The 25,376-nt window shown below is 36.3% G+C and overlaps 1 protein-coding gene across 7 annotated transcripts in view; it reads right to left on the bottom strand.

Annotated features, from left to right (window-relative positions):
• The window catches only part of RPS6KC1 (ribosomal protein S6 kinase C1), a 429,258-nt gene that overhangs the window by 360,185 nt on the left and 43,697 nt on the right, over positions 1–25,376 (bottom strand). For all 7 annotated transcript variants that reach the window (XM_081120807.1, XM_081120812.1, XM_081120810.1 and 4 more), the window contains 2 exons: positions 13,247–13,362; positions 5,002–5,094 (listed from right to left, as the gene is read on the bottom strand). In XM_081120807.1, coding sequence (XP_080976933.1) covers positions 5,002–5,094; positions 13,247–13,362 — 209 coding nt within the window. The remainder of the gene's footprint in view (positions 1–5,001; positions 5,095–13,246; positions 13,363–25,376) is intronic.

Raw genomic sequence — 25,376 nt, forward strand, 5'->3', positions numbered from 1 at the left:
CCAAAATATTTGAAAGCATATATGTAACACAAGGCACAAGGCTCATTCTCAAACTGACAATTTCATTGACTGCAACAAAGTACCCTGCCAACAATCTATAGGTGTGCTCTGTGAGAGAAGGTGAAAGGGGAGGTGGAGGAACGTTCTGACAGTTTTCAGTTCAAACTACCCTCTTGCTCTGATCCTGCAGGTGTAGTGTATTTTGAGGTGCAGACTCGCTGAGTATTTGAAATCTTAAAACCCATATATTGTCTCTTTTTGTTCCCTTTACAACTATTCAGCAAGCATTTATTGAATCCTTATTGCATGGACAGCACTGTATTCAGTTAGGCATTATCAGAGAAAATAAAAAGGAAGAGATGTAGTTCCTGCCCTCTAGGACAAGTTAACAACATATTTAAGGCACTAAAATTATACAAGTGAAGATAACACACAACTGAATGCTAAACTTAATTCAAAGAAAGAAACAATGAGTGTGTGTTAGAGTTGTAGAGGGGTAAGCTTGCAGCTGTCTTGGAGAATGGCCCAAATACAGGTGGCCAAGAAGGAAGAACTAGAAGAGCTGAAGATGCTAGAAAGAGAAGAGACTCTCTGAGTCCCCCACACCCTCAGCCTGGAACACTCTTCTGAGCTAAATCCTGCTCAGCCCTCCTTTCTTGGCTTTGCTTACTCTAAGAAGCCTCTGGAGAGCCCCACGCTAGGTGCCCCTCCTGAATGTTCTCACAATACCCTAGTGTACACTTCTCCTTCACCCAAAGCACTTTCACACTGTATTGTAACTGTCAGTGAATTTCTATTTCCCACTTGATTATAAACTCTGAGAGGGCAGAGATATGATGTGTTTGATTCACTGTTATATCTCCAGGGGCTAATACCACCCTTGACACAGAGCAGAAGCTCAATAAATATTTGCTGAATGAATGAATGAGAAAACAGAAATGGAAAGGACATGCAGAGAAGTGGTGAGGAGGCATGCCAATTATAATAGTTTCAACACATATAAATTGAGTATCTGCTATTTGCAAGTCACTAGGCTAATGCCAAGAATCCAAAATTAAATAAGATATAGTCACCAAGCTGCTGTTTGATATGTTATAGAGACGAATTCTCCAAACACATAGATCATGAGCACAGGACTTAGACTATCTTTTCTGTCTAACAGATGTCTGTAAGTACAGTGCCAAAATAGATTAAATGTTCATTTTTTAATAAGAAGAAAAATGCTTGATCACTTTAGGGATATGAAGGCTTATTGTAGGAGGCAAAGAAATAATGTCAAAAGAAATCTTTAAAAGTTATATAATATAAAAATCTAGGCCCTGACTGGGTAGTTCAGTTGGTTGGAGCATCACCCCAATATGCCAAGGTTGTGGGTTTGATCCTCAGTCAGGGCACATATAAGAATCAACCAATGAATGCATAAATAAGTGGAACAACAAATCAATGTTTCTTTCTCTCTCTCTCTCTCTCTAAATTAAAAATAATAAAATAAAAAAAAATCCATTCAATGCTTGAATTCCTTCTACAATATCCCCACCAAAGATCCTTCGGCTTTTCCTGAATATCTCTAATGACGGGAAACAAATAAGATATGAAGGAATCCAGTCTGCCTTTGGTCAAACCTAATTCTGGAAAGGTATCTAATCACTGGCCAAAATTTTGACAACTTATATTCCTTTAGTTCTAGTTGTGTCCTATATGGATTTTAACAAACAAGCCTCATCCCTTACTACCTTTCTCCCAGGAAAGCCAGACATCCTGGTTTGTCCAAGATGTTATTCTCGCATAATTAATATCCCCTTTCACCTTCAAGATTTGAACATAGTCCCTCTATACTGGATAGCCCTCAAAAATATAAACACCAAGCATGTTTTTATCAGGTTAACCATCACTCACTTTTCAGCTGTTCTGCGTAAGAAATTATTTGGAGGGCCTTCCCCAGCCTATGATTCTCGCTTCTGAATGCACACCAGGTTATTTAGAATCCAAGAGCCCTAATGCTTAAATTTCTTGCTGCATATATATGTTAGTGAAGGATTTCCTAATCCCAATTGAAGAACAAAAACTCATTTATTTACCTTTGAATACTAGCCCAAAATACAGCTATGGAATTACTGTCCATCTGGCTAAAGACATCAGAGTGTCTTGAAGTGGTGCAAGGTAGCAGTCTCATATTATACCAGCAGGTGTCACTCTATATATAATAGAGTATTTAAAGTTATTTAAGTTTCAATTCATTAACTAAGTATTTACTGAGTGCCCATTATGTGCCAAGCATGATTCTAGGTGCTGAGAATACAGATGTGAACAAGAAAGACAAAATCTTGTTTTTAAGAGCTTACGGTCTAGATATTAATCTGCTTTATTTACTTTCTATATAAAAGTTTATAAAATCCTATCTTAGGGCCTGGCCAGCGTGGCTCAGCTGTTGAGTGTAGACCTAGGATCCAGGAGATCACAGCTCAATTCCCCGTCAGGGCACATGCCCAGGTTTCAGGCTCAATACCCAGTCGGGGCCTGCAGGAGGCAGCTGATCAATGACTCTCACATCACTGATGTTTCTCTCTCTCTCCCCTTCCCTTCCTCTCTCTGATCAATAAAGATATATTTAAAATAAATAAATAAAAGATTAAAATCCAATCCTATCCTAAGGAAATTTTATTTTCCTAAGTTAATATACACTAACACTCAAAATAACCCATAAAGAGGAAATACTGTACTAAAGCAGAATCCGAGAAACTGTGCTCTCTCTGTGCAGGCTACAATAACGTATCCGGTGCAGTTTCTGGCCACAGCCTATTCACCCCTTCTCCTTCACACTTCAAGCCTGTGGAACACAGATTTCAGGTCCTCAATGCGACGGGCAGGAATTTAGGCTCAAGAACAATTCAAAGTTTTAGAAATCTAGTTACTCATGGTCTTGCAAAGTAGAGACTATGTCACATATTTTAAAAGATTATTTGCAAAGCTTATTTAACTCCCAGCGCTGGCCAGGTACTCAGCTGGTTAGAGAGCCGTCATGATACACAGCGTGGGTCCATCCCCGGTCAAGAATTAACCGACCAATGCCCAGATACGTGGAACCACCAAACGGACATCTCTGTCTCCTTCTCTCCCTCCCTCTCTCCTTTCTTCTCTCTCTCTAAAATCAATAAATAAAGATTTGCTCTAGCCAGTTTTCCTCAGTGGTAAGAGCATCAGCCTGTGGACTGAAGGGTTGCAGGCTCAATCCCCAGCCCTGGTCACCTGTGGGAGGCAACCAATCGATCGATGTGTCTCTCTCACATCGATGTTCCTCTCTCTCCGTCTCTCCCCTCCCTTCCACTCTCTCTAACAAATCAATGGAAGAAATATCCTCGGGAGAGGGTATAAATTAATTAATTAATTAATTAATTAATTAATTTTAAAAGTAATAATAATATGCTTTTTTAATTCCCATACATATTTCCTTATCTCTACTTAGAGAAATTAAACGTCACCTTCTAAACACCAAACACACTTTCCAGGTTAACAGAGTGAAGACAGTAATGAATTAAGCCTCGGCAGGCTTCAGGAATTCCTCCACTATCAAAGGGCCTTAGCTGCATAAATCAGGACTTCAAGGTGACTTACTCATGATTAGAGCATAGCAATGAAAGGACACACTTTGTCAAAATAAACAGGTCTAAGACAGGAAGCAGACGCTGTACATCAAAAAAATGTATCTGCCTGCACAGAAATCCAAGAAGAGCCTCGGAACTATTCAGTTCCTATTTTGCTTCTCTATACTCTCAAATTGATCGTTCTGAAAGCTAGGGAAAACATGGTTAAGGCATTACTTCAGGCTCCAAAGTCTTACTGCGTAGAATTCTTTAAGTTCAAAATTCAGTCATATGAATTTATTTGAGAGAAATGATGCTTGTAAGAATTTAATGAGACACTGACAGCTTCATGTAATATCCAACCTAGTGTTCCTTTTGGAATACCTCACTCAATTACTGTCTAAATGACCTGCGATATACTACATATGGTCAGTCTCAGCATGGAATCACATGCACACTTTAGAACACAAGGAAGAGCTCAGTAAGTTACAAATGACCACTAAGGTGCTTCATAAAAGATGTTAATGTGAAAAAGATCTAAATTAATTTATGCCTTAACATTAACTAAGGCATTTTCTTTGACTTTGAAAGGTAAAAGTAGTGGTTGATCAAATATATTTAAAACACAGTTTATTAGGTATGGTTTTTAAATTACACTTGTAAACTCTCTAAGAGGCCCAGTACTCTTTGTGTCTGACATATCTGAGATGTCACCAAATTGGGGGAACTCAATGGCAGATATCTCTGTCATCTCAGTATTTTTATTCCAAATATAAAAGTGTGTGTGTGTGTGTGTGTGTAGGGGGATTAAGTGTATTAGAAAAAGCACAGCTTTTTAAGTCACCAAAGATCTAGGTTTGATTCCCATACTACCCTAAATTAGCTAAGTGACCTTTGGCCAAGTTACTTGTTTTAAACACCATTTTCTCACCAAGATTCAAATAACAGAGTTGTGAGAAGGGTTAAATAAGTTGTTTTATATAAAATGCCTCATATATGGTCTGACACATAGGAGGTGCACAATAAATAGTAGTTGGGAGGATGCCATTTTTCTTTTCAACTAATTATACTGTCTACACCAGTTAATGCTGAACAACTACTGGCTCCCAAGTTTTCGTCACTAACACAAAGTGTATCTTTACCCTGCTATAACAGATTTAAAAGACCAAACCCCTACTCCACTGAAGGCCAACAAATAAACAGGCACCCTCTCCTTTAGCTCCAATGCATTTTGCATGACCTTACGTGAATTGCTTAGATAAAAGCTTTTTCTCTTCTGCTTTTGTTATTTTAAAGTGCAGATGCATCTGAGTCATTTTCTCCTTTTGTTTCATATCCTTAAGATCCAAAGCTTCAAAGACATAATGTCAGCATGCAGTCGATTTATGACTGAACTCTTGAAGAGGCACAGAAGAATTACCTTGTCAATCACCCCAAGGACTCTGAAGGCCTTCAGCTCCTCGGCAGGGCTCCTTAGGTTCCAAGGGGGCCTTGAACTTAGTGATCCTGGAGGCTAATGGGAGATATCAAAGATTATACATCAATCAGGGAGGTACTTGAAGGAAGACTGCCTGCTGAAGCAAATGCCAGGCCAAAGGAAACTAAATTTATCATAAATCGGAGAATGGAAAGATGAAAGAAGTTTCTGTTTGTCTGTAATGTAAAATAAAATAAAAAATAATAAAATAAAAAATAAAGAAAATCAAAAAGGAAAAGCAAGAAAAAAGTTGCAAGTAAATAAATCATGATAACATTTTTAAAAGAAAAATTAATGAGCTTACAGTTTCTAGCACAGTAATTCAGTTCATAACTGTACAACTATAATGAAACTTTATAACAAATGAATAACTGAGCCAGCAATTAATCACAGCCTTATATTTACCTCAGAGGCTCAAGAGTAATTTAGAACAGAGAACTACAAACTATGTAAGAATAGGTAAACTTAGGGAGTAAGCGAACACAGCCATTCTCTCTCATCATGAAACTACAGTCCACTAGTGTTACTTTATAAATACATAGTATGTATTGTCAGAGGGATTGGCAGATTCAAGTTCAACCAGAAGAATTGCCATAATAGTGGAAAATTAAGAAACTCTACCATATAAGCAATAATTAATAATTATTAGAACTAAATTTGTTTAAGGTAGAAAAGAGATGATTTACAGAAGAAAGGAAAACTTCTTAAATATTTGAAAATCTATGTTGTGGAAAACTTAGTCCACTAGCTACAAAAAAGCCAGTGAACACAGGAAGGCATATCTCAGGACTGTGCATAATAAAAGAATAATCCTAACTTCCCATCCATTGATCTTGCTTTTTCCTGTCAGGAAAGTAACATTAGATAGGATAAACTCCAAACACACCTCCATTTCACATATATAACCAGAAGGCAATGCTATATTAATCCTTGTACTAAAATGCTGATGCTACAAAGGGTGACAGGAGACACAAGGCTTTGTTTGTTTTATTATATCCTCAAAGCAGATCTTTTTGTTGTCAAAAATGGAAACATGATTCCCCCATGAGTGGAAGATAAATATCCTGGTTAATCAATTGTGATGATTAACAGTTACTGAGGCACCATTCTTGGTACTCAAGTGCTTGTGCAGACCAATGTCACCAGACAGGAAGCTCCTTGAGAACAGGAAATGTGTCTTACTCATCTTTGCTGTCACAATGCCTAGCGTGTTAGCTGAAAGGAGAGGGGAGGAAGAGAGGAGAGAAACAAGAGAGGGACATTGCATAGATAAATCAGGCGTCATTTACAAATGGAAAAATTTACTTGTGAAATTTTCTAAAAGCAGCAATTCATTTTGTTGTTGTTGTTTATTTGTATTTATAGGTTCAGCAAGCAAATACTAACTTCAATATGCCTGAAGAAGTAGCGTTTGATTTAAAAAAGACAACTTTTTGGAAACACTTGAGAATGTTGGTGATAAAAACAATTGAACTGGATAATAGTTTTAAATGGATTTAATTTATACATCTAGGATATGTTTCAAAAATACTTACTAATATTTCATGAGATGCTGAGCTAGATGACATAAAAAATAAAAATAAAACAACAGATACATCTCTGTCTCCCCAGAAGCTTAAAATCCAAGAATTTTTAAGAATACAAAAACACTTAGAAGGGTATTTTAATAAACATATAACAAAAATAGTCTCTTCTATCTTAATTTACATAATTTCATCTTTCTCCCTCACTCTGCCCTGAGTGTAGAGTACTTATAAGAAGTTATTATAATCCTCATTTTACAGATAAATAAAGGGAAGCTCAGAATTTGTGGTCAGAAAGAACAGTGGAAGATCCTAGCCTAGACCCCAACTCTACTGCTTGCAGTCTTCCTACTATACAGCAGTCTGACAATCAGAAGTTCATTTCCCCCTACTCTGTTAACAAGAAAGGGCAAGGCCCTGGCCAGGTGGCTCAGCTGGTTGGAGTGCTGCCCCACACACCAGAAGGCTGCAGGTTCGATTCCTCATCAGGGCACATACCTAGGTTGCTGGTTCGATTCCTGGTGGGGCACTTATGGGAGGCAACCAATTGGTGTTTCTCTTTCACGTTGATGTTTCTCTCTCCCTCCCTCTCTGAAATCTCATCCTTGGGTGAGGATAAAAAAAAAGAAAGAAAGAATATGGAGTGCTTGTGATTTTGGTAAAAGAAATGTTGAGGAACGTTTATAGAGGCAAAACAAATAAGTGATCATTTATCCATTACATTCATCTTTGAAAATAAGGCCAAATGTGTCTAGCATCCCTATCTCGTACTTGTACGTTCTTTTTTTTTAAGTTTTTATTTATTGATTTTAGAGCGAGAGGGAGGGAGGGAGGGAGGGAGGGAGGGAGGGAGGGAGGGAGGGAGGGAGGGAGGGAGGGAGGGAAAAACATCGATTTGTTGTTTCACTTACTTATGTATTCTTTGGTTGATTCTAGTATGTGCCCTGACCGGGGATTGAACCCGCAACCTTGGTGTATCAGGACGATGCTCTAAGCAACTGAGCCACCCAGACAGGGCTCCTTGTACCTTCTCATTCACTGATGTCATTGGATCAGTTTCCAAAAGAAAGTTATCAGTTCACTTTAGCAATCTCAACAGCAGCAATAGCAAACTACAAAAGCTCTACTGCACCTTTCAATAAATAATTACTGTGTGCCACTATGTACATGATAACTAAAGAGGATCTAAATCATCAAAAGGCATAGTCTCTAGCTTCAAGAAGTTTACAGTTTATTTGAGGAGATAAGCCAAATACATGAAAAGGTAAATAGCAATTAAACTTTTTCTAAAAATACAATAGAGACAAATCACTAGTTAGTGTATGACAAACTGGTCGCAGAAGGAAGTGGAACGAAAGGTGATTTTAAATGCTGTGTAGAAATTAGGTTAGGGAAAGGATATTACATATAGAATTGGGAGGAAACTGGCCTGGCTGGGGGGAAATGGTCAAATTGTAGAACTGAGGAAAATAAAATTACATTTAGGGTCAGTCAGCTTTAACAGGATTTGAATGCTGGGAAGAAAAGTTGAAACTATATTCTCCAAGTCTAGAAAACAAGTTTCTGTATGAGAAACAACCCAGGGAAAACAGTGATTTAAGACCGTTACTTTTGCAAGGACAGGAATGGTGAAATTGTAATGGCGGAAGACCAAGGTAAAGTGATCATTAAAGTTCTTTTTCTACTTTAACCATCTGTACAAGTTAAAGATCAAAGAAATGAACAAAGAGCGATCATGAAATAAAATCATCAATAAAAAAAATTCCTCTACTTCTTATATGCAGAGTTTAAATTGGGTAGAGTCCGTATAGATCTATTCCTTTTTTCACATGGCAAAGCGAAGCAGAAATCCACAGAATTTTAAGAACAGAAAGAGACTGAGATCAAGTTCAACTTTCCCTTTTTTTACATGAGAAAACTGGGAAGCAGCAAGGTGAGGCAATTTGTCTAAGATGACAAAACTAGGTAACAGATAACAGGGGATGAAATCTTACTTATAAAGTAATGGAAACAGCCAACGCTGTGGGGGCGGGGGAGGGATCAGTGTATTACTAGGCAACATGGCTGATTCCCTTAATTATTAAAAAAAAGTAGAATACTCAGTTATATGTGTTACTGCAGCAGATGCCTAGAGAAGCAAGCAGCAGTGTAGTCATCTATATCAAAACTAAATACAGCGGGGGAGGAGGGGGGAGAGAGAGGCAAGAATATTGATGACCCAACAGTCTTCAAAACCAAGCACAGCAAGTACGTATCACTCACCGGCTCAAGCCCAGGGAGACATCTCTGTGAATCCCACACTCTCTCACTATACAGAGCTCCTGGGCAGCCACTACTGCAGGTTAGAGTTGGCACAACAGTAAAACCTATTCACTATTCCTGTTCTGCATTTTCTAAATGACTAGGTGAAGCTCACCTTTGTTTTTATTTTAAAGGGGTTTTTTTAATTGCTGTTTATCCTGCCCACGGTCTTTTTCACTTGATATTATTCCCCGTCCTCAATGTGATCTATACCTATTCTTATCAAGCTGTTAGTACGATATTTCTCAAACTTTAACATATATGTACGTTGCCTGAGGACCTTGTTAAAATGGAGATTCAGATTCACTCAGTCTGGGGGGACCCTAAAATTCTGCATTTCCAACAAGGTCCCAGGTAATGTGATGCTACTGGTCCAGCAACCACATTTGAAGTAGGGTTAGCTGTTTCTCCTTAAATAATCTGAGAGTAAGTCACCATTACTTGGAAGGAAATAAGTAATCAAAGGCAAAAGAAAAATACTGCAAAGAACTTATCTAGAACCCACACTCTGAACCCTGATAGCTAACTACACTAGTTTCTGAACTTGGCTTCATCTGTAGATTTTTGGCTTTGCCAAGACTTTCATTAGGAGCTATTAACCCTCAATACCCAGCCTCCTAAAGCCTCTCTTAGATCACATTTCAAGCATGACTCTTTATTTTTTTGTTAATTTATCTTCATTGTTGAAAGTATTACAGATGCCCCCTATTCCCCCATTGACCCCTCCACCCTGCACCTGCCCCCCCAGGCCCACTGTACTATTGTCTGCGTCCATGGGTTATGCATATATGCATATAAGTCCTTTGGTTAATCTCTTCCCACACTTCCCCTCCCCCCTTCCCTCTGAGATTCCTCAGTCTGTTCCATGCTTCCATGTCTCTGAATCTATTTGTTCGTCAGTTAATTTGTTCATTAGATTCCACATATGAGTGAGATCATGTGATCCTTGTCTTTCTCTGCCTGGCTTATTTCACTTAGCATAAAACTCTCCAGGTCTCTCCATGCTGTCTCAAAAGGCAAGGGATCCTTCTTTTTTACAGCTGCATAGTATTTCATGGTGTAAATGTGCCCCAGCTTTTCACTGAAGTCCTATTACTGATCTGGAATACCCCTGACTGCCAGCTCTGCTTTCTCATGTCTAACTAAGGGTGATACAAACTCATTTTAAATATTTTTCTCTAAAGAATTAAGAAATGCCAATAATACCAGCAAACAAATTACACAACAGAAAACTATTTTCAATATCATTATAGCAATTATATTCAAAATCTACAAAATAATCAGGAAAGGCATACATTCTATATATTAATTTTCACTCACACCTGATAATTGCATGACAAAAAAATATATTTACACTTTAGAAACTACACAGTCTTTGATGTCCTAAATTTAGACTATTTGCCCTCTTTTTCTAAATTTCATTGATCTTGAGTTTAAAATTTCTAGAGCTAAAAATAGCAACAAAAAAAAGCTATAGCCAGTCTTTTCCAGGGAAATCCCCTTTTAATATTCATTCTTAAATCATTCAAAGTAATCTCCAATTTAATTTTTTAAAGTTTAAAAAACCTGTCTCCTTCAGTTAAGAATTCACCTTTACTTCAAAAAAATATCTTTTCCTTTTTTCTGAAACTGTCCCTTTCTTGGCACCTCTCAGTAACGAAGTAATGAAGTAATAAAGAAAAATAGTAGAAGAGAGCTTTTGCTCCTCCCTGTCCTTATTTGAAAAAGATATTACCATCAATGACGGGGAAACTCAGGACTTCTATATTTACCATGAAAGAGTCTCATAAATAAATAAAGCAAAAGCTTAAACCACCACAGAAAACTCGAGTGGAGTTAGTCATGACCTGGAGACCTATACCAAAAGGGAAAACAGTAATCAAAACATTTAAAACCAGAAAGGATCCCTTTATTTTCTTAATCAACCAGGCTGGAAAGAAATGTTTGCACATGGATTCAAAAGAGAAATAATATTTGCTTTGCAAAGAATTTAAGAGCTAAGAGGTCCTCAGAAATCATTTATACCAGTCCTCTCACTGTGTTCATTGAAAGTAAGGCCCAAAGAAAGTTAACGGAGACAAGTAATGAATTCACCAAGCTGATCAAAAACCTCTAAAAGAAATTTAAGTTCAATTCTAGACAAGAAAATAATCAAGCATGTCCCTGACCTAATAAGGGCCAAGTTTACTAGAATAAAATACAAAATGAAAATAAAAAGAAATTGCTTACCATAAAAGAAAAACATCTTGTTCTAGCAAGACAACCTCTCCTCTAGTCTTCTTGCCTAAAAACTGAAAAAAATTCCTAGTATATCAAATCTGGTACCCCTCTTGACCCTTTCTGATCCAAGTTCCCGTTATTCCGCACAGCTCTTACCATTCTCTCTTTTATTTTCTGAATTAGGTACATATTTTGGGTCTCAATTATGCTATAGGGTTTGCAAGAGCAGAGACTGTCATCATCTTTTGTATGACTCCAAAATGTACCTAGTTTGCTTTTGTAGACACAGAGTCTTAATAGATGCTTAGTGAGTTAATATAAAACCTAATACAACCAACTTTCCTATAGTATACCTCTTTAGTTTTATTTTCATTAAAAGCTATGCTTGAAGGGAAATTCTGACTGACATACTTCATGGTTCCTTTCTCCAAGTCAAAAACTATACAGTTAGTTTTATACATCTTTTTTCCTAATAAATTATTGCTCATAAAAGTGATTATGAGGAACTGTAACAGGGGGTGCAAAAGCAGGGAGTTTGAATGAATAAGTGCAGGTAGAATATTCAAAGTTACTGTTAATGGAAAGAACAGAATACTGGTAACTTTGACTCTGTAAAACTTTTAGAATATTTACATACAAGATGATTTAATAAAACAAGTAAGTTCATACAGACCCATCCTATTTAATACATTTATAATGTCCCTAAAAATAGAATGGAGAATGTACACATCGGGATTGCACACCTGGGGGGTTGCCAACTCCACAAACAATAAGAATTGAATTCAAAGTAATCTTCAGATAAATAGTTCATTTTAAAAAGATATAATTCCATACTGAAGAGTTAAAGGAATTAAACAATGTAATTAAAACAATAATAGAAATAGGAAAAGATTGATAAACAATACAGAAGAGTCACAATAACAATCTGAAAATGAGTCAGCAGGTATCTTATCTAAAACATATTCATTACGTTAGAACAAGTCACAAAAGTATAATGCTTCTAAGCTGGAATATAATCATTTTGTTCCAAAAGGAACAGATAAGTATACTTTTGATAACTGAATGTTTTAAAAGGTCACACAGGAAATGAAAAGGGTTCAGAAAAACAGCAACGAAGAGTTTTAATGGTCCAACAAATCAAGATTAAATATTGGGCTGTTTTTTAACTAGAAAATTGAAATATTTTATAATTTTCAAAAGGTATATAAAGCATAAAAAAAAAGATAAAGTTTATAAAGCAGTACACAAGAGGAGATGAAAAATAAGGGGAAAACTTATTAATCTAGTCTTATAAGTTTGGCTTATAGGAGGGTCTCTTTACGAGGTGGGCACCTGATTGGTATTTGTGTGTGTGTGTGCGTGTCCATTTTTTGGGTGATTTAGTTAAACTCAATGAATCCTAACAAGAACCCAGCATGGAATTACTACAGTCCTCATCATTCAGATGTAGCAACTGAAACTACGAGGTGGTTGAGCATCTTGTCCAATCTTCCATGGCTTCTGGGGATCTGAACAAGCCTGCCTGCCTCTTAGATCAATTAAGAAAATAAATACTTTCTCCCATCTCTAGGAGATATGATTCTTAAATTGCATCAAAAAAACTTTGTTTAATATAAAGAAAAAAATAACAGAAAAGTTTTTTCCAGAAACATGCCAAATCAGATAGATAGGATATAAACCAGTAATATTGAGCCACAATGTTTCAAGCATTCGTCTGCTTTTGAGACAAGACAAAGGGCGGTCCCAAATAATCTAAACATCCCTTCATAATTCTGGGTAATCAGATGCAGCTACTTGCAGGATTTAGGCTTAAATGGTTAGTTTTAGCACGAATCAATGAAACTGTACAGGAATTGTATGAGAATCGTAATTTAACTTTAAAAAATTTCAAATACAATTCCATATAAATTAGGTTATTAGGGGTAGAGTAAGAATAAAGGGCCGAGAAAAAGAAGTAGAAAACAAGCCCCATTTTATTCCACTTTTGGTGGTTTGCTTTAATGCTTTTCTTTCACCAATAACTGAAGAAAATTACTGATAAAATTCCAAAGACCAAAATTCTCAAACACTCTAATTAGAAATAAAGCTGAGAGGCAAGGCAGCAAAAGTGGCGAAAGGCAATGCACACGAAACATAAGACATACCTGAGATGCATCATCCAACCGAGGTTTTCTGTAAAAGCTCGAGAGGCTCTCGGCCCGCATGAGATACTCTGCTGTTCTTTTCTTCACAGCTTCTCGCCGGCTAGGGCTGGACTCTCCTAAAAAGGGGAAAACAAAACTCAGGACAGGGGAAAATAAATACATTTTCTTTTATCCAACCTGAAGAGTAACTTCCCATTACCCAATGCACCACTGCTTCACATTTCTAACTGAAAAGAAGAGAGATTCAAAACTTGAACAGACATCGAAGTTATTAATACAGCAAGGTCTAAGTATTTTTTATTTGTCAATTGCAGTTGACATTCAATATTGTTTTATATTAGTTTCAGGTATATAGCAATAGTGGTTAAACATTTATATAGTTTAGGAAGTGGTCCCCCCAATAAGTCTAGTACCCACCTGGTACCATGTATATGTATTATATGATTGACTATATTTTCTATGCTGTACTTTCCATTCCCAAGCAAGGCCTAAATAATACCTACATGAATTTTATTTATCCAAATTCTGAAATTCTCCTACTGAAATATGTACACAGAGAATTCAACATTATTTTGTAAGAGGGGTAGGTATGTAAGAAATGTACTGTAAAAAGCTCTGCAGATAAAAGACTAGCCTAGTCCAGACAGTTGTCTAACTCAACAAATAGTACTAAGTACAATAGATGTTTAATAAAAGCTATGACATGGATATGATATGCTGTAAAAGTACCACCAAACTGAAGAATACAATTATTTAGGGTAACTCTGAATTCACTCTAATTGATTTTTGTAAGCTTCATGATTTTTTCATTAACAACAAATTGTCACTCACCTTACAACTGAAAACAAGAATGTGATTGAAATCCCTGTAATATGTAATTATGTGAAAGTGACAAGTCATTTATTTACCCTGTCTGGTTCTGTTTCCCTAAACAAAAGGTATTTAAAAGTTGCCTCCAGAACACTCAAGATCTCAAAAAAGAGGTGGTCCAACCCATGGAGTACTGGGCTCTCCCCTCTCCAGAGCAGGGTGATCCTATGCTTTTGTTCATTTTATATGGTACTGTGAACATTTCATGGCTGAAAGTCAAAAACTTTGAGAGTCACTAAATTACTTATGATCTCTAAGGTTCCTTTCCTAAATAATATTTCATACTATTCATGACTCATTTTTATCAAAGCACTTAACGCACAGTATAGTCAATAAAAAGGCAAGTATCAAATAGTGGGAAGTGTCCTGGATTACATTCCAGAAACCACACTTGGGGTAAGTGAATTTGAATCAGGTTACTCTACTGATACTGAGCAGAACGACAACAGAAGCACAGAGCACAGTGCACAGCGCAAGTACAGATGAGCATGGAAGCAAAGACGAAGAGGAAGAACAGGAGGAATTGAGGCAGGAGCCTACCGGACACATAGCAGAGGACAGTCAGAGAGGAGGGGAGACGGGAGGTGACAGACACGCACACAGGAAAATGACAGCTGCAGACAGGCTAAATTCCACACTGTGTAAAAGAGAAGGGACCTGAGAAAAACTGGTCTCTCAAACATCCTTGTTACCCAAGGATTTCCTTGTAAAACAAAGGCCTTTGCCCATTTACCCACAAAAAAAGCAGAAAGGCATTTTTATTCATGGAACTAATGCAAATCAGTTGCACAAACTAGAATAAAAAGTTCTTCCAATTCTGTTATTCTACCCTTGTAGCTAAAAGAATCCAGCTACCGCCTCGTCACTGGTTCATCAAAAGACAAGCAATGCTGAGGGACTGGCCACGCTACACCTCTTCGGTGACAGTATGTCCACACCTGTATTCCATGGGAAATTTTAAGAGATTTTTAAGAGTATTTTGACTGTACTTGATTTTCACCACCTGCATTGAATCTCCACATAAGACTCCACTTAGTCACATCTTATATTCTTCTCTCTAGTTCCACCCTACAAACACTCCCCGGGGGCCTTGCCGCTGCACTCTTGGTCAAGCATGTGTAGTTTCATTCAGACTTAGCACATTAGAAAGAACATCCAAATCAACCTGGGTTTGCTGGAGTGAGTTGTTGTTTGTCGGTATTTCCTTTTATACTTTTTTTTTTTTTTTTACAACTTTGGTCACATAAAAGAATATGCCTGTTTGAAATGGCCTTGGTGATTATATTTTTAAGTGCTGATTTATTATATTTAATGGTATTTTGTTCTTTTCAGATACAGCCTACCATTCCTGACTTATGCTAAGTGTTCTGCCAACAAAAGGCAACCTTGAGAGAACAGTGACTTATTGTCTTAAACATCTACCACAACTCGAGCCATGAGCCTCTCTGTGTATAGCACAAACCCGGTCAGTCAGTCAGGGGATCTGCTTCCCATTTGCGTTTAACCAACCCCCTATAAATGTTTTCACAAAACCAAGTTATGTGACCCCTCCAAGTTCAAAGAGTCACCAAAGAATAGTAAAAGCCAAAGTAATAAAATTCATAACCACGCATTGCCTCAATTATGATTGTTTTCAATGCTGTTTAGCAGTTTTTCTACCACTGATAATACTGAATGAAAACTAACACATCATTAGATGATAAAGTATTAAATGCCCACAGAGAGCCTTCTCTTAGATTCAACAATTTCTTTCTGCTCCCTAATCTCTTTTTCTGTTTTGCAATTTTAAAGAGGAGTACCCCCAAAATTAATCATTCAATCTCTTCAAAACAACACTGCCTAGCCAGTCTCTTTGTGACAATAAACTCTTGTCAATAAATTAAAAAATTAAAAAATAATCCCCTAAGTGTCCCTTATGTTCTAATCAAATGACTTCTAAAAGATTAAGATAAAAAGATTTTAAGGCCCTGGCCAGGTAGCTCAGTTGGTTAGAGCATCGACCTTATATGTCAAGGTTTCGGGTTCAATCCCCAGTCAGGACACATACAAGAAGCAACCAGTGAAGGCACAAATAAGGGGAACAACGAATCGGTGTTTCTCTCCCTCCCTCCCTCTCTCTCTCTAAAAATAAATAAATAAATAAATAAATTATTTTTATATTTTTAAATGCTAGAGATATAATGAAGGAAAAGGAATAAAGAATTAAAACCAAGGAGCTAAAATTTTACTTTGTGATATAAAATAAAAAATAGTATCTCCACAAACTTAAGAATTTTCTTATCTGCTGTACTGGTAAATACGGAAAGTACCCAACCCCCCCAAAGGCTTGCACTCACTCTTTCACTGGCTGGAAGAGACATCTTAAGAGACGTAGCAAATCTACGGAAGACTCTCCAAGTCCAGCATTTTTTTCCTGACGTCGTGACATTGAATCATATTTTTTCTTTGAGATGATGTAAAGTGATCACCAGAGTTACTGATTATAAGCAGTTAATTCTTCTCAATACTAAAAGTTTCACACATACTTTTAATGCATCTCCACCTTAAAAATTAAATTGACTTAGTGGATACCGGAATTACAATAGGCTACATCCCATCTTTCTTCATCTCTACATTTAAACAATTCAAAGAATTGTGTCAAGCAATACTCCCAGAGGGGCCCATTTTTGGATACCAAAGAAAATCCTCCCAGCAACTGGCTTTCTTTAAGTAAGCCACCACAGTGAAAAGTTCTCCATACCCCTTTTCAGAGAGATACCTAATAGTTACTGAGCATCTATTGTGTTCCAGACACATAGTCAACTCAATGTTTAGTCATTTCAACGCTGTCATAGAACATTACATATTGAAGGGCCTCAATAAAATTTTCCTGAACAAATGAATGGAAAACTAAATGAATGATTTTGCACCAATATTACATGGTCAGATAACAATACCTTTAAGCCTAGAGATGCTCCAATCCCCTCTTTCTCTAACTTAAACAATAGCTACATAAAATGCATGTCAGAAAATGTGTGTAATTATTGTCTTTATCATTTGTGTAGTAGGTGAAATGCATAAAAAAGGAATAGAGAGGAACATAACATACAAGTGGCATGGTTGAACAAAAAAGAAAATCTACATTTTTAATTAATTTTGTGAAAAAATTGTTAGAACAGTTATCAATGAGGAAAATACAGCGCAGATATTCTAAATAATTAAAAACCATTGTGTAAAATAGAGTGAAGTCTACGAACTCTTTTTATTGTTTGACAATTTCAATTTTGGGAAATGTGTCTGCACAATGACTGGTTATTTTTCAAATGAAACACATGTGAGACTACTAATGGCAACACAGTAAGCTTCTGAGGAAAAGCAGATTTATGTTGTCAAAACTTCCTAAGAGAACAGATACGCTGAACTTCTTTGCAATTTATACAAGACTCTATGTTTAATTATTAAGATATAATTTAAGCTATGTTATATAAAACCAGGTAACTCAAGTAATTACAACCCTGGCCGGTGTGGCTCAGTTGGCTGGAGTGTCATCCCATGCGTGGGAAGGCCGCTGGGTTTGATTCCCGGTCATGGCCCATACACCTAGGTCGCAGGTTCGATCCCGTCAGGGTGCCTACGGGAGGCAACCGACCAATGTATCTCTCTCACATCGATCTCTCTCTCTCTCTCAAATCAATTAAAAAAATAATAATGATTAACTCTTTCTCAAAGTGCCTAATATTACCTGCTAGTACGAAAATAGCAGTGGTCTTCCATTTAGGGAGTTTTAGTTATGTTTGGCTTATTCTAAAATGCTTATAGATAACTACATTTCTTCTGATCAGAATCAAGGTCTTTTCCATAATCACAGGGATTAAACCAACCCCCTCATTTTAATGTTTTGAAACTGTGTGCTAAACATAGAAAAATGTGGTGATACTGATGACAGAGCCCATCTCATAAAAAACCCTTCGAGAATCCGCATCCGTCTCTCTGCTTTTGCTGTAGAGCAGCTGTGCCTCACACAGATCCACATGAATGAAAATATTTAGATGAGAAACCACCCACTTAGTTTATTTTCCATATGACTTTCCTGTAATTATTTTGTAAACTGTTCACACAACAATACATAAAAACATCTGCAAAAACAGGTAATTAATGTGTCAAGCCAAACTAATGCATTTTTTATGGTGTCCATGCTTCGTCAACTGTAATTATAACTCTTTTTAAGCAAATGATGATGTGTTTGTTGCAATGTGCAAGTGGTTATTTTAGATGCTCTGTTTACTATTCATACAATCTGAATATAAAACTCCACAGTTACTTCACCCCATACAGCAATGCTTTACCTAGCTTTTGGCAAAAGCAAGAAAGTGGTTCTCTCTTCTAAGCTATATTTTGTAGTAAACATTTTTCACATTAAACATGAAACTCTCAGCATAAAAGTTGACACCAAAATAGCCAACAACTCAAGAAACATATGCCAGCAAATGATTCAGCCAGACTTTCTTCCTTCAGTTGTAACCCTGCAGGAAGCACAGCACATGAGCCAATCAGCTGCAGTAGGCTAAAACCTCCTGGGTATCAGAAGTTTAGAAGGCTCGAAGGTTCATCACTGTTGTTAATGTACAATATCCATTCCATCTAAACCCACCAAACACACGTATCTTTGACATGAGACCAACAAATGAAGAAACAAATCCTGCCCAAAATACAGTTTCATAATTCAATTTATCCTGCTTGAGTTCTAACTACATGAAAGATCATTATCATTATTACTATTATTATATAATAATATTGCATATTAATAACTGTCCTGAAATGGAAATTCCTGAAGGCTCAAAGTATGTGACCTCTAAAGCTCTGTTTCCAAAGCTAACAAAATCTAAAACTAAGGAAGCACAACCCTGTGATTTTTTCTACAATCCTTTCTCTTTTTAAAAAAGGCAATTTTTAAAGCATCTATGGTGATAACCTGTAGTATAGAAAAACCTTGTAATAAAAAACTTCCAGAAAACAAGGTTTTCTCTTTATTTATTTTCATAATCAAATCTTTTTAGAGCTAATATAGAATTGGCCCTTCCAGGTTCAAGTGTATATAACTCTTTATTTTGATACAGATATTTCTAAACTGAGCTACTCCACTCTTCCCCTGAATATCAGCCACTATGATATGCTACAGGTGTTTAATCAGCTACTGGGATCTGCTATAGGTGTTTGCCTATCCCCACCTTGTCCCCAAAAAGAACATAAGAATTATAGCAAACCAAATGAGAGCTTCCTAGATGCCACGCTTGAGTTTTAGATCAAATGCTTATTTTAGAGAATGTGGAGCTGGGTCTGATCAAAAGAGAACAGAGTCCTAGTTCCAAGCATGCTGGAATAAGAAATGCATGACCAAGACAAAAGTTTATTTATTAAAGCTAAAAATCAAACTTGGGGTCAGATTAGCAAGAAGTCTCAACACTGAGTTCCACTATTTATAAAGCTACAAACATACATGTAATAATGCATATAACTCATGCCATTTCTAATGGCTGAATTCTACACCTTGTGAAACCTTCGGGACAAATATACTGATGTCCATGTGGAGTACTGATAGACCAGACAGGAGGCATTTTAAACCTACTTGATATTTTCAGAAGCTACCTTAATGCATACTGGCTCTCTACTACACATACTTTAGGATTCAACTTATTTATCACCTCCTCCAGAAGCCTTCCCTATAAGCCTTCCTCCTGTTGGTCAAGTTCCCATTTATACGTATGTATAGAATCATTCTCATTCAAAAATGTTTACAGAGAATGTCCCATGTAACAGTCACTATGCCAGAAGATACAGTAATGAGAAAATGCCCAGCTTTCAAGGACATTACAAGTAAATAAAGAGATATTCATTCAATATATAATTGCACAAATAATTATTTCATTATATATAAGTACTTAAAACAGTGTGCAATGACAACAAAGTTCAGGAAATCTACTGTGGTCTGAACAGAGGTGAGGAGGAGACCAAATGAAACACAGTAAAGCACTTGAACAGAGCACAGATTATGTGGCAGTCCTAACATGGGAAGGACCTTGGTGCCTTCCAGGAGATAAAAGAAGACCACAGTGGCTACAGAGTAAATGAAAAGGTGTGGTTCAAGATAAGAATGGAGAGGGAGGCAGAAGCCACATCATTCATAGCTTTGTAGACCGTAGGATCTTTAAATTTTACCCTCAAAGTAATGGGTTTAAATCATCCCCATTTCAAGGCCTTGTATTAAAATGGTCAAATAGGCAGGGTAGCTTGGCTATAAAGAAAGCCTCGACAAGTTTCAAAAAACTGAAGTCATTTAAAGTTTTTTGAACACCATGGAATTAAGCTGGAAATTAATAACAAAAAGGTAATTAGAAAAACCTTGACTGCTGGAAAATGAAATAGTATACTTACAATATTCTTAGAAGTATGTTACTTAGAAGTAAATTCACAGGTGCAGTAGGCAGACCAACAGACCAAAGATGTCTATGTCCTAACCCCAGAATCTGTGAAACTATTACTTTACTTGGCTAATGAAACTTTACAAATGTGATTAAGGTTAAGAATCTTGAGATAGGGCAATTACTCTGGATTATCAGGGTGGGCTCAGCCAAATCACACAGGTCCTAAAAATCAAACAGCCCTTCCTTGCTGAAGATCACAGTGAGATATAACTGAAAGAACGGTCAGAGAAGTCCAACTCTGCAGGCTTTGAAGATGGAGGAAGGCACATCCTGTGTTCATGGACTGAAAGACTTAATAATTGTTAAATTGGCAATACTCCCCAAAGTTAATTATAGATTTAATGCAATCCCTATCAACATTCCAACAGCCTTTTGTGCAGAAAGCTGATTTTCTAAAATAATTAAAATTAATTTTTAAATAATGAAAATATGTCAATTATACCTCAATTAAAAATATAAGTTGACTTTCAAATTTATATAGAGTTATAAGGAGAACTGAATAGTTAAAATTTAAAAAGAGCAATAAAGTTCTCAAAGGTGACCATAAATGAAAAAAGCTAGGAGCCAATGCATTAGAAGGGAAGATCACACAATCCATGTCTTTTAAAATAAACAGTTTCTGGTTCTGTTAGCCTTACACTGTATCGCATTTTGTACTGAACTAGGAAACCCCCTAAACATAAAATAGGCCAGACAATATTTTCATATCTTCAGAGTTATAAAAACAAGCCAGATTAATTTTATTTTTATAGTTACACATTTTCATTTCTGGAATTCAGCAATAAAAAAATCATGTTACTTACTTCCCTTTATCAAACACAAACTTACCTCTACCTTTCTCATATATCCATCCATTCTAAAGCAAACAAGTTTATCCTTTGGGCATCTCATTTTGAAGGGACATCACTCAATTTTATTTTATATTTTTACAAAAAAAAAACCCACAACATTTTATATTCACTATCATAGTATCTGGTACATACAAGTAATAAAAACTTGTTGAATGGTGAACTGGATGGATAGATGGTTGAATGAGCAAACAAGCGGGTAGAAAGAAAAAGAATGATTACCCAAAATAAAGTTTAAAAATATTAGATACTAGAGGACTTTTTGCTTCTCCACTTTAAAACACTAATCTAATTAGGAGAGAAGTGTGTGAGAGGTAGCATGACATAATGGAAAGAAGACAAGATATGAACTCTGAAAGACTTAAATCCTGGCTGAAACTCTTGCTGGCTTGTGTCACTGAGCAAATTGCTTACTTTGTGTATGTCTTGGTTTTCTCCACCTGTAAAATGAGGATTATAGTAGCTACCTTACAAACAGAGCAAACCAGCAACTTTTGCACCTACAACAAACAAAACCAGATCTCAAGTCAACTGTGTAATTCATAATGTAGCCCACAGATGGATGTTACTAACAATGCTCACCATCTGGTAGCTTTCTGTTTTAAATAATTATTCTTGCTAACTATAACTAGGTGCCAACCTTTTAAAATCATTTTATTAAATGTTTGCACTCTCTAAATTATGGTGTCCTAAGACAAAGCCCAGTATGATCAGGCACAGTTCAGCTTACAGGCTTGTTCTGAAGATTAAAAATAACATTAGGAAAAACCCCTTGTACAGTAACAGGCATGTAATAAATAATAAATTGTTGTTATTTAAACATATAATTAATAGTTTTATGGCATCCATTTGCCACTCTACATTATCACATTTATTCCAATAAGCTCACACTGAGAATACAGATCAATCATATCAGCCACTTGCAGAAATACATAAATAAGACAGAAATGAAAAGACATGTATCAAAACATGCTCTTCAAAGATTCAAGTTGATTCCTTCAATCTTGACTTTTGGATTTTCTCTCTGAAATCCATAAAGACCTGAGGACCTAGAACCTTAATTTCAAGAGCCATTTCTAGACTGACTGAATAAGAAAAGTGTCAGGTTCAAAAGGAAAATTCAAAGTTGCCACTATCAGGGTATGCTTTTTCCCTGCTGGATGGACAAACAGGCTGTTGCTACTGTGTTTTGCATCTAGTCTCAGCTGTGCAAACACCAGTTAAGTAAGAAAATCATGCCATCTTTATCAGATCTACAAACCCAGAAAAACTCCTTTAGATGAATAGTTTAGTTAGGATAAATAGTTAGTATTTAGAGTAACAAAATATGCCGACTCATAAGAACCCTGCATAAAAAGCACTCCTGCTTTCCTCTGGAAGATTTCTTTATCTGGATTATCAGATATCCAGAAATAATTATAAAGCATGCCAATCCAAACCAAGGTCACAGGTAACAAATCTTGTAGCAAGAGTTGAATTAAAATGACATATAGGTATTACTGGTTACAGTGGTGTTTCAGTAACAGTTCTGCCACACTAGAACAAACTTTCCCCAAGGAAACATCTCTTCTGCTCGTAAATGCCAAGTCAGCTCATAAGCTAGAACCCTCTATTTTCCCCAAATCAAAGAATAATGTCCGTTATACTCAATATCACACTGGTGATAAGTTGAAAGCTTTTCCTCTAAGATCACAAACAAGACAAGGATGCCCATTTTTGCCATTTTATTCAACATAGTACTGGAAGTCCTAGCCAGAGCAATTAGGCAAGAAAAAGAAATGAAAGGCATCCAAGTCAGAGAGGAAGACATAAAACTGTCTCTATTTGCAGATGACATAATACTACATACAGAAAATGCTACGCTACCAAAAAACTGTTAGAACTAATAAACAAATTCAGTACAGTTTCAGGATACAAAATCAATATACAAAAATCAATTTTGTTTCTATACAATAACAACAACCTACCAGAAAGAGAAATTTTAAAAATAATCCCATTTACAACTGCACCAAAAAGAATAAAATACCTATGAATAAATTTAACCAAGGAAGTGAAAGATCAGTACACTGGAAATTACAAATCATGGGTGAAACAAACTGAGACAAAAATAAATGGAAAGATATTCCATGCTCACGAATTAGAATCATTAATATTGTCGCCTGGCAGGGCGTGGCTCAGCGATTGAGCGTCGACCTAGGATCCAGGTGATCCGGGTTTGATTCCGTCAGGGCACATGCCCGGGTTGCAGGCTCGATCAATGACTCTCTCATCACTGATGTCTCTCTCTCTCTCTCCCCCTCTCCTTTCCTCTCTCTGAAATCAACAAAGATATATTTAAAATATATATATATATATATATATATATATATATATATATATATATATTGTTAAAAATGTACATACTACTCAAAGTGACCTACAGATTCAATGTAATCCCTATCAAAATTCCAATGGCATTTTTCACAAAAGTAGAAAAAACAATCCTAAAATTTGTATGGAACCACAAAAGACCCCAAATAGCCAAAGCAATCTTGAGAAAACAACAAAGCTGGAGGTATCACATTTCCTGGTTTCAAACTATATTACAAAGCAATAGCAATCAAAAGAATAGAATATTGACATAAAACCAGACAAACAGGTCAATGTAACAAAACAGAAAGCACGAAAATAAACCCACACATAGATGGTTAATTAATTCATGACAGAAGCCAACAATATACACTAGAGAAAGGATAGCCTCTTCAATAAATGGTGCTGAAAAAAATGAACAGGCACATGCAAAAGGATGACACTAGATCCATACCTTACACCACACACAAAAATCAACTCAAAATGGATTAAAGATATGAACATAAGACCTGAGACCACAAACACCTAAAAGAAAACACAGAGGGATAAGCTCCTTGACATCAGTCTTCGCAATGATTTTTTGAATTTGACACCAAAAGCCAAAGCAACAAAAGCAAAATGTGAGACTCTATCAAACTAAAAAGCCCTACATAGCAAATGAAACCATCAACAAAATGAAAAGGCAACCTACCAAATGGAAGAAAACATTTTCAAATCATGTATCTGATAAGAGACTAATATCCAAAATATATAAAGAACTCACACAACTTAATAGCACAAAAACAAACAATCTGATTAAAAAATGGATAGAGGAACAGAGCAGACATTTTCCCAAAGGAGATATATAAATACCCAACAGGTACTGAAACTTAACATGACTAATCATCAGGGTAATCCAAATCAAAACCACAATGAGGTATCTATCGCCTCACACCTGTTAGAATGGCTATCAAGTATTTGAGAGGATGTGGAGAAAAGGGAACTCTTGCACACTGTTGGTGGGAATATAAATTGGTGCAGCCACTATGCAAAACAGTGTGGCAGTGCCTCAAAAAATTAAAATACAACTACCATACAGTATGATCCAGCAATTACACTTTTAGGTATATATCCAAAGGAAACAAAATCATTATCTTGAAGAAATATTTAAACTCTCATGTTCATTGCAACATTATTTACAATAGCCAAGGAAACAATCTATGTGTCCATCAAAAGATGAATAAATAAAAGAAAATGTATGTACACACACACACACACACACACAGGAATATTATTCAACCATAAATATGAAGAAAATTCTACCATTTGCTACAGCATAGGTAGACCTTGGGGGCATTATGCTAAGTGAAATGAGTCAGACAGAGAAAGATAAGTACTATATGACCTCACTTATATGTGAAATCTAAAAAGAACTAAACTTTTAGAAATAGAAAACATACTGGTGGTTGCCAGAGGCAGGAGTAGAGGGTGGGTGAAATGGGTGAAGGCAGTCAAAAGGTACAAACTTCAATTTATAAGATCAGTAACTTCTGGGGATGTAAGGTACAGCACGGTTACTACCGTTAACAATACTGTATTGTACATTTGAAAGTTGCTAAGAAA

This window comes from Miniopterus schreibersii (assembly GCF_964146895.1).
Source record: "Miniopterus schreibersii genome assembly, chromosome: 19".
In the NCBI taxonomy this organism is placed as follows: Eukaryota; Metazoa; Chordata; class Mammalia; order Chiroptera; family Miniopteridae; genus Miniopterus; species Miniopterus schreibersii.